Raw genomic sequence first — 11,536 nt, 5'->3', positions numbered from 1 at the left:
ATAGTGAAGAGAAATGAATGTCAGAACTAAGCGACTAAAATACCAGAACAACGAGATAAGGGAACCAGATCAACAACCGGATGACGCGAAGATATGTGTCTCTTACATAAAACAAGATTGATGTTATTTCACCTAGATTATTAATGCCAGACATAACCTTAGAGATGGAACATTTTTTCCAAACCTCTCCTTTACAGCTGGGAAAAAAAAAAAAAATGGAGTTCCAGAGACATAAGCAACTTGCTCATACCATTAAATGAACACCAAGTCACTCCACGAATAAACACTAAAATTCACGCAAATGTCCTAAACTCAGTTTACTCTTTTGTTCTCTTCAGTTGCCAAGGTTCACATATTTAGATAAGTAAGGATTCCAATGTGACTACAAAGCATGTTTTGGAGTCTATGTTTCTAATTAAGTTAAAATTCATAAACAAGGGTGGAGAAACAAATTGCCTGGTGTCACAATGCTCGATTACTCTTAAGTGTAACTTCGGAGACCCAATATATTCAATGCCTCTCCCAAAATTATTAACTTATTCCTGAGAAGTAGGAATACAGTGAGTTAAATTATTAAAAAGGTACAGTCTCACCTTCCATTCTTTAAAAAAAAAAATCATATGCCTAAGTTTAACAGTTAATGTATTTTTTTAATGACTATACAATTCTAAAACTGTAACCATAAGCAAGCACTCGTCAGTAAGGTTACATAGAACAAAAGAAGAGAACGATCAAATATTCTATTATTTGATAGGTAAAATCAATCTGCTAATTTTTTGAATCACTATATAATTTAGACGGAAGTCAGACTCTTTGGTTAAAAGACATGAAAACTTCATTCCAAAGCTAAAATTAAAGCTGATCATAAAATACATAAGTGTGGCTCAAAGGTACATATGTTTACAGAGCAACAACTTTAATAATACCATAAGTACACAACATTAAAATGGTGAGAAATGATCACTAGGAACTGAAGGTGACCTATAAAGGTATTTTTATAGAACAAGAATTGAGAGAAGTAAACCAACACTTATTGAACACCGGACACTGCGCTAGCACCTTACCAGTTTCTGGATTAATCATCTCAATTATCACAACCCCGGGAGACAGCTATTATTATTATTCTCATTTTACAGGTAAGAAACAGAAAGTTCGGATAACTTGCCTAACATCACACAACACAGCTAGTTGGTAGCAAAGCTGTGATCTGACTCGAGATCCATTTGATTCCTAAATCCATAATCTTTTCAGATTATTCACCGAAATGTAGATTAAGTCATAATCCATTTCTTTTAAAAAATAATTTAGAAGGATTTTGATCATAAAAACCACAGCCCAACATTTGTTTTCTTTGCTCTCATGTCTGGAAAGCCTGAAGAATTAAGTCAAACGTAATGTGAAATAAAATTCAAATCGTGTTCCACGTTTATAACAGTACCTTGCACATGAGTCACAAATTGTTTTCATAAATTTTTCTCACTTTATCATCACAACACCCCTATGAGAGAAATCTGATGCTATAGCCTCATGCTGGAGATGAGGTTTCAACTCTGCAAGTTACCTAGCATCACAGGGCAGATCACGGACAGAGCTGAGTCTAGAACCTACATGTCCTGACTCTCTATCTGTTGCTCTTCCCATCACACCCTTCTGCCTTCAGGTACAAAAGATAAGAATTTCTTTATCTGAGGCAACACTCTCTCCACCGTTCTTTACAACGTAGCAAAAAACACCATAACTAATATGTAAGAAATATAGACTGTACCTTGACATATGAATATGTACCTTGACATATTCTTTCTTCCTATTTCATAAGATCAAACTATGTGAATAAAACAATTCTAAGATATAATCATCTTCTATGTCTTTGATTTTCACCATAATAATCATGCTGAAACAACTGAATTTAAATCATGGCACACATACATAGCAAGTGACTTCATTATAATCTGAAAATCTACAGCCTAAAACAGCAAAAGTAATTTCCATTTGTACAATACATAAAAATAATCTAGTATTAGGTAAGACTGAACTTACAGATAGCCATTGGTAGAAAAGATGTGCTAAGATATTCAATAATATCCTTGTGCAGAAATGGAGGAAAGGTAGCTAACGTTGATATCATCGTTTTCTCAGAATATCATCATTGAGAAAGGGTAGCAAACATGTAGTTGTATAAAATATCGACTGTCCAAGATCTACAAAACAAAATCAAGTAGTCAGTCACTGAATATTTTGCCATTTAACAAAATATGCTAATTTTACATTGTGAGTTTTTATGAACAGGTTGAAACTATAAGCAACTATTGCTCCCTTCCTATTAAGAGTTCCGAAACATACGGCTCAGCGTTGTGCATAATCAGACAGCATTTGCTCAATAAATGACTGATGAATGACTGCATTAGGAAATATAAATGTCTATGATATGAGCTCTTCCTCAACACTTTATCAATCTTCAGTAATACTTGGTATTCATATTACTCCTCGATTTCCTATGTAAAAGCACTTTCATCATGATAATGAACTCTGAAATCCCTCCAGCATTCTTACTTCCATTACAGTTCATACACAATAACTGTGGCACAAGAATGTTAAATTATTTCCTGCTGGAAGTTTTTAAAAATTCAAGGGCAGGACTGGAAATAAAACCAGGCTATTTCTGCTCCATCAACCAAACCACAGTCTTCCTACATCTGGAGTCCTGGGCAATGAGGTGACTTGTATCACCTCATTTGAGTATAATGACAGGTTGAGCATGCACCAAAGAAAGGAAGTCATAAAGTGATGCTGCATGATCCTGTGCATTTAGTTACCAATTACCACGGGAGGACATGCCACTTACTAATACTCTTTCTATGAAAATTTTAAAATGGGGATAGGAACAGTACCTACCTCACTTCATTAGAAGGATTGTTAGGAGGTTTAAACGAGATAAACGTAAAGTGCTTAACATAGCATGTAATGTGTGCTCCACAAATATTAGCCATTACTATTAATATTAATATTGTTACCATTATTATTATTACCTGCACAAGGAGTAAAAATAGAGGACATTCAAGAAACACAACTATTTAGCTTTAGAATGCATGTAGATCAAATCCCATTACACTGAATATATATTTTGATATTTCTGGACCTCCCAATATATAGGTCATCAGCCAAGGCTTGACAATAATGACTTTGACCATTTCCATACCCATTGTAAAAGAAAATTATTAGACTTCTTTGTTTTGTAGCAGATTTACCTGCTTAGTGCTATTTTGATGCCCCATGTCATTTCTGATTATCATTAGAATTAATATGCCATATCGACAAGCAATCAACTAACAACAGAGCGGAAGTAGCCACACTGTACACTGGGGAACGAGTGTCAGTCAACCTGGGGCTCAAACCGATGAAACAAAAATTCACAGGTGGCTCACTAAGAATTAACCGAGGCTCTGCATAAAAAGTCAGCTCAGCTGCATTTTAGCCTAGTTATAGAACTAGGACAGACAGGAGCCTGAGACCCCACTCGGAATATTTTTCATATGAGGAAACTGAGGCCTGGAGAAAAGGAAGTGACTATCCAAGACCACTTAAGAGTTAGTAGCTGAACTGAGACAAAAATGTGATTCTTTCCAGTAACCTGCACTGCCCCATGTACAGACACAGCCTCTAGCCCTAGTGCAGTGGTTCTCAGACTCGGTGTACAAATCAATCACCCAGAGAGCTTGTTCAAACTTGGATCCCTAGAACCCATCCCTTGGTAATTCTTATTCAGAAGTTCCAGCGTGGGACCCAGAACTCCATATTCCAACCTCCCTCAGTCATTCTGATGTTGTTCGGATCACATTTAGGGAAACAACGCTGCACTGTTTTTAATTCTAAAGGATGGTCTAGTGAGTTTTTCCTATCTTCTGAGCTCTCTTCTGCAGAACAAGAGCACAGCATGTAGACCACGGCGAAGAGGAACGTCACAAAATAGCTGTAGGTATAAAAGCAAAAATACAACTCGTGCCCCCTGAAATCGTCATGATTTACACATTAATTGCAATTAAATGGGTTGTGAGTTACCAAACTGAATGCTTTTATCTTAATCAAGGGGCTTTGAAGAAAAAGGACAGCTGCCCTAACACAGTGGCCCATCCCAGGACCAGGCAGGTCCACGATGACCTCAGGACTGGTAGTCGCAAAAGAAAAGCACTGACGAGCTCACCACCACAGTAAGCTCTAGAAGCCTCATGTTCAAAGAGGCTTTTTGAACTCCTTTAAGTTCTGAGCTGGTACAGGATCACCATAAAAGTAACTTGGCTTAAAACAGCTACAAAATTATACAATAAGCAAATTTACAAATTTCTATATTTTTTATACTCACTAGAATACAGAATTGTAAGTATAAGAAAAACAAATTCAATAATCATTATTTCATCATTTTTATGAAAATAGATTTTTTTTATATTTTTTAAATTATGAACATATCTTACTAAATAAACCATTTAGCATTCTCTTAGGAGAGTCAACCATAACTAAAAGGCAAAATAATCCCCACCATCCACCCATTTCCCAAATTCCAATATTTCTGTACAGTGAAACTTTGGTTATCATACTTCCAGAAACCAAATTATCAGTGCTTTCAAGTTAAAACAACTGATGTTTTAAAAGTTGACTTTCTGCAAAAATCCCTTTTCTTACTGTATGGTTTTTCATTTAGTTCACCCAAATATAATGTTGAATAGTTAAGGAAGAGATTATTGTTGTACACCTTTTTGTGGGTTAGAATAATTTAATAAACAAACGAGAAAATGAAATTGACTAAAGACACAGTAGAAAGGGGAAGAGTTTGGTTTTCTTGGGTTTCTGTACACTATACACCATATACAGCATATAGCACCATGAGACACTGTACCACTTGGCCAACATTTTATAATTAACTATGGATTGTTCGTTAAACTTGGAAGAGTTCTTAGAGACTTCTTCTTTTTTTTTAAAGAGATTTCTTCTTATCTAACCTGCTAGGTTAGATAAGACAGGAAAAATGAGTCCCAGAGAGATTCTGTGATTTGCGCCCCCTCCAAAAAAAACCACAGAATTAGTCTGTGCATTCGACCTGCTCTTTAAGCTCTACCTCTTATATTTTCAGGGGGGCAAATTTTTAAGTCTCAGCTCACAAATCATTTCAACAAGAGTCTCCATGATAAGCAAATCAGGGGAGAAGAGATAAATTCCTGTTACAGTCTTCCTCCTTTCCCTGGCCCATTCCCCCGCCAACGCAAGCCCACTTGGATAACATCCCTCTGGCCATAAAACAGCAAAAAATGTTAGAATGGGAAACGCCATAATTAAGTTTCACTGTAAGAAAGGCTCTAGCCACACAAAGACTTTTCAAGCAATTTATTCCATTAACAACAACAGTCTCCAGCATCCGTAAACAAACGTGTACATTTTCAAAGTTTCCGATTAAATGCTCACCGTGTTGGCCATGCTGTAGTAAAGGAACTAGATCCAGGAGAGTCACCAAAGTCACGTAGAGGCCTTGATAGTCCAAAGAAGGGTAGTCTGACAAGTGAGCATCACGACTTTGCAGGCCACGTTCAGAGGGAGCATCTCGCAGGACGCTGTAAAGGAGGGAGCGAGTAACAGTAGGGTTGATGGAACTGACCTGCGGTCTTAGAGATGGGGTGAGTGGGAATGGCACAGGAAAAAGACACATGGTCATGGGCACTGTCAAATTGGAGGCATCTTGGTTTTCCTTCTTCCCTGTGCGGGACAAAATGCTGTTGGGGGGACAAAGAAAAAAAAGAGACAACAAAGACACAAAGAACAGCACATTACATTGAAATGACACTCTAAAACAAATAATAAAACACCAGATACATCCCACATAAGATGCAATTGCCACACTAGCACCATCTACAAATCTAGTACGGGTCACAGAGCTTCAGGCTCAGATACCAATAACGCAAGGTTGATTTTGTGGAAGTTGCATTGCATCTCATGTGTTATCTGGTTAGTAAGGAGCAAAAATATAAAAATGCATGTTTCAGTGCCAAACCCATGTTTCACAGTTTATCGATTCAGTGAAGGAGAGGTTTCCTGGAAAGAAAAACAATGGCTTTGTCTAATGAGTTAGGGCTTTTATGTTTAATTAAAAGGAGCTTTCAAAGCAAAGGAAATTTTCAGCAGACTGTCTTAATCGGGTAAACAAAAACTTGCAAAATATAGGTATGGCACTTGCAGAAACATGTTTTAGCAAAGAATAAACATGTGTGTTTATTAAGAAAGTCTTAAAAATCACATGTTTATTGCATCAAAATAATGTCTATATGTATATTATGATACTGTTTCATGACATTCTGTCAGTATCATTTGAGATAATGAAGTTTAAACAGGCATATGAATTTAGAAATAATACATATTTCTAAAATGTTAGCTAAACTACATTGGAAAGCTGTAAAATAATATATATTAGATGGTCCATAGCATATGTTGTGAACTAATGGTAATGGTTATTTATGTGTGTTTTTTTAATTTTGCATGTTGGGGAGGAAACATTTTATTTTGTGAACACAAACAGTGGTTTATTAAATAGTTACCTTCAAAATTCTAAAGACTAAGCAAGCAGTATCTATCATGTAGCTGCATATCATACAATAAGATCTCATATATTATTGCTACTACTTACGTTAATATTCAACAAAACTCACTAAAAAACTAGAGGAAAGATAATTTAGAAGTTAAAAAAGTTTAATGGGAATAAAAATAAATTCTAAAAATAAACTGGCTTTCTCTTAGCCTTCATTTTTAAATAAAAACCTTTTAGTAAAACTGACGAAGCAGAAAAGTTGTTCATTTAAAAATAGAAGATATGACTGCTTAGTCAAATGTTTAAGTTTTTAAAATTAGGTCATACTATTTATCATTAAAGATAACAGCTACACATTATAATGATAATATATATCTGCTGCTCTTAAAACGTGCTTATATGTTAATCACAATAGGTAAGAATTTATAAACGCTTCATTACATGAAAATAATCTTGTTTTACACTTATTCTATGTGGATCAAACATTACTAAGTTCTTATTTAATAATATTACATTTGCGATTTTACAGTGATGTGAAGAATTGGTTAGTGTCAGGCATGCTTGCTATTTCAAGTTTACATTTGTTTTAATATACTCTTAGTGCAAAATATGTTACAATGTAAGAAGAATGACTACATGCTTTTTACTTTCCATGTGCCTAATTTACCTCAATTTCCTTTGTCTTCTGTTACCCAATGTCCAGGGAAAAACAATTAATAATAATACAAATAATTTCAGAATAGTTATATAATACTTCTCAGCAATAAATAACTTAAGATTTAGTGTAATTTTTTTTACTTTTAAAGGGATTTAATTTACCTTTCTGTGTGTGTGATGTATTTAACTTTGTAAGCTTATACTTTACAATGGGATAATATCAACATTCCAGTTACCCCTGCCTGCCTTCATCTAATGTAAAATACCATCAGATTTTCCATCAGACTTTATACTTTCCTCATATAATTCAATTACACCTAAAAGTACCACCTTTCAATGTTATATTCTTGATAAGCCCAGTCACCAAAAATTTGTTTTAATCCTATGGGGTTCTATCCTACTGAAAATGCCTTTAGAATCACAATGGATATAAGTCAGAAATATTATTTCCCAAACTTCAGCCCTAAATTAGCCGACTACCAGCATCTTTTCAAAATTACAAGATGTGGATCTTATAGGAGTGGTATATTATTTTGCCATAGAGAATAAAATTAGCTACATATCGTATATTAATGCCATCTTTAAAATTAAGTACAGTGCTCTTGTCAAACTTTTCCTCAGTAGGGGAAATATAGCACATTTTTTCAAATATACATTAATATTTTTCCAAAGTTTGATATCATTTAACAAACACTAAGTCAAATCAACTTTGGAGACTCTACATTGATATTTTTCCCTTCCTGTACATGCAGGATTCCCAAATGATAGCAGCAATGACTTCATACATGCAGGGAGGGAAGAATGTCAGCATTGAAACAGTAAAACTTCTCTCTCACTGCCTTTAGATTTAATAACAGGTGAGGTTGAGGGGAAAATGGCTGAAGATGAGCTATCCATGAAACCAGCTTTAAATTATCATTCATGTTTCAATGTAAGGAAATGTTTTCATTTGTGGAAAAACTTAAGAAGGGCTCATGAATAAATGTACAATGCATTGTGATTTTATGATGTTTTGTGAAGTTTATTCAGAAAAAAAAATTATTTCCCCAACCAAACTGTCTAACTCGGGAATGATAAAACCATCTTCCCCACTGAAATTCCTTTCCAGAGGTCTATACACCCAACCAGAAAGAATACCCTGCTCAGAAGAGTTTGACCCAGCAGCCAACTTTTCACCTTTCCTTTTCACTCCTGAGATCTTCTTTAAGAAGCATTTATTTCCAGCATCAAGAGAAATCAAGAGAAGAAGACCTCTGTGGGTGTGGGGGAAAGATGAGAAGTGGCCCTTATTTTAATACATAAAATAAGCCTTCCATAAGATTATGAATTTTGACATTCAAGTTGAATTTATGTACTAAACAAAATTTATTTGACCATGCTATGCCCTAAAGTTACTCTGTGGACTTCAAATCAATAAGTTGAAGGTCTATATATTCTCCCTAAATAATTAGAAATTACAAGTCAATTCAGATTATTGAACTGAGGCTAGAATCTCTTTTAAAAAACATATAAAACTTTTTCTGAAGAGCTAGCAGCAAGTAGCTTTCCCTTATCATACTTAATGATTTTTAGAAAGACGTTATGCACTAGCAGCTTGAATGGCACGAGAAGAGAGAGAGATCTAGGAAGAAAATCTAAAAGAATGTTTAACACAGGAAGACTGAAAAACTTTAAATGTTCTGCCAGGTGAAAGGCAAGATCCTTAAAGAAGACCTTAGATGTTTAAAACATGGCCCCAGAATGCTTCTAATATAAAATGGACAGAAATGTCTGTAGTGATAAGGGGGGATTAAACTAGATGATCTTCATAGTTGCTTCTAACACTAAAAGCAAACAAAAAATTAACCCCTTAAGTTTTGTGTAAACTGAGTGTCCACTCCTGCACTTAGGTCCCAACTAAATTAAAATGAGTACAACTCAACGCTCAGATGAAATTTTACCCAGGACCCCAGGTCACTGCTAGATGAAGTAAATGTTATTGAAGGGTTCCTGCAATGGATGAAATCTGAACTAAAGTCAATTCAATTCAACAAATATTTACTGATCCTCTTCTAAGAACCAAACACTGATCTAGGATCAAGAGCTAGCAAGCTGAATAACACACACGACTCACCTGCTAACCTAGAGTTTAGGAGAACTCCATGAACTCTAACATGAGTCTAATTTTGAGCTAAATGAACATTCGTCAACTATTCAACTGCTGATATAGTCAGTTAGGCCAACATGTAATCTCTCCTCTCCTGTGTGTTAAATTAATTGAAATTAAACATCTAGGCTAAACTCTGCCTTTGGAAATATGTACAAACTCTACTGAAATCAGTGAAAGTTACATGCATGCATGAAAAACAGAGGATTATTATTCTAAAAATGAAATTCTGACTCAAATGCAGCTGCTGGAACTTCAAGTTACATATTTTAACCAAAATAATAATAATTTTAACTTCCTTGGGAATACCCAAATAGAAAAGCAGAGGGTTACTCTGCGAGAATTCATCTCTAATTCTTTCTTCTTGTTCTCTTCCGAGAATCTGAATTCTGAAAGCAAGAAGTGCTTCTGAATGTAAAAATTATATAAAATGCAAAGGGAACCATCTCGTTTGTAAATAGAAAATCTTACTGTAAATACTCTTGGACACCAAATACTTAGGCCATCTTATTTGTCATGAACTTTCTAATATCATAAATTAAATGAAAAAAATAAATACGATTGTTATGGATGTATATACCAACAGTGAAAGTGGTCATAACTTAGTCTAATATATAGGGCAATAGTTGTAAGTTCTGCATTTCCGGTAAACAAAAGAGATGAAAAAGGTTAAAAAAGAAAAAAAAAAAAAAAGCTGAAGTAGGCAAAAGAAAGAAAGAAAATGCACTAGAGTTAGCCCAAGAGTTAAATCTGTAAGTATTCAAGCCCAACCTGTGACATGTTGCATTCCTCGGTGTTTTTTCCTTCCTCCCACTTCGTGTGTATGTGTGTGTATGTGTGTGCATGTGTGTCCTATAGGCTGTCAACTCTTCCCTGACCTGCTATCTGCAATGAATTGCTGAACAGGAGATAACACTAAAACACCTGGGAATTGAAACGCTGTCCATATCACCTCAGGTACAGTTCAATGTAATTTCCAAAAAGATGGTAAATCTGAGCACTAGGCACTTCATGTCTTCCCTTTATCTCAAAGAAAGCCAGAACTGCGGATGCTGTTAATGGATGTTGGCATTCTCAAAGGCCAAACCAAGGTGTCACTAAAAGAAGTGCCCCTGTACTATGATGACTAGTAGTACCAAGAAGGAACAGTATAACATAATTGTTGGGAGCTTGTGCTATGGATTAGAACCACCAAGGTCAAATCCTTTTCCAATACTCACTAGATATGTACCTGTGAGTAATTTATTTAACCACTCTATACTTTTGTTTCATTATCTGTAAAATGGGTATAACAGTACATTTACTTCATAGAGTTATTGTAAGGGATTAAATGAGATGACACATGTAAAGCGCTTAGGACAGTGCTTGACACATAAAATTACTATTATTAGTCTACAATATTACTATGATAATGATAGCTATTGTTGCTATTACCATTAATGGTAACTGTTGATGTCTCCCTTTGAAAACTCAGCTCAATTGCACAGAATTTTTTCCAATGGCCACTTGAACAAACTACCTTAACATGTTTCAGCATTAAAACGCTATCACCTATGATCATATTCCAATGACCCACTGCTCAAGAAAATGGAATCTTCATGTTTTGCAAACATGACTTCAGTATCCTAAATTTCTTAACTGTTTGGCACAATGACTAAGACCCTAAATGGTAAGCTTCAAAGAGCCAACTAGGATGTCACAGTTTCTTTGCAAATGGAACTGAGAATTTGCTTCTTACTGAAAAGTGCCTCTCAATTTGACAACTTTCAGAATTTGATAAAGGAAAGTTTCCCATTGAGAACCCCGACCTCACAGACGAAAGAAGAAATCAAAAGAACAGAATGAGATATCTTGGTGTATAAACTTATCTGATTATTACTATGAAAACTGAGCTAATTATTCCACTGCAATTTGAAAAGAAGGGAAATATCCTATAACAAGGTCCTAAATTCACTGTGCAAGTATGAAATCTATGAATCTGAAATATAGAATCCCTTTGATATAGAAGAGGGACACTAAAGGTGCTAAGGAAGAAAAGATATTCCAAGGCATAAGAACAACGAGGAAGCAGGACTGCAGGAGACTGACTAATAACTGACTCGACCGCGTGAAGCTTCTTTCTGCAAAGCGTTCAGTCTGCCCGTGGCAACGCCTTAGACCACTAGGAA

The 11,536-nt window shown here is 35.2% G+C and overlaps 1 protein-coding gene across 2 annotated transcripts in view; it reads right to left on the bottom strand.

Moving 5' to 3' along the window:
* Window positions 1-2,140, bottom strand: part of UNC79 (unc-79 homolog, NALCN channel complex subunit) — a 172,331-nt gene extending 170,191 nt beyond the window's left edge. The window contains exon 1 of one of the 2 annotated variants that reach the window (XM_025042103.1): window positions 2,038-2,140. In XM_025042103.1, coding sequence (XP_024897871.1) covers window positions 2,038-2,125 — 88 coding nt within the window. In that variant the 5' untranslated portion in view covers window positions 2,126-2,140. The remainder of the gene's footprint in view (window positions 1-2,037) is intronic. The other variant, XM_025042104.1, reaches the window with a different exon arrangement.
* Between the last annotated feature and the right edge of the window lie 9,396 nt (window positions 2,141-11,536).

The sequence above is a fragment of the Pteropus alecto genome, unplaced genomic scaffold (genome assembly GCF_000325575.1).
Source record: "Pteropus alecto unplaced genomic scaffold, ASM32557v1 scaffold8, whole genome shotgun sequence".
Taxonomy (NCBI): domain Eukaryota; kingdom Metazoa; phylum Chordata; class Mammalia; order Chiroptera; family Pteropodidae; genus Pteropus; species Pteropus alecto.
This window is presented reverse-complemented; position numbering and strand designations above follow the sequence as displayed.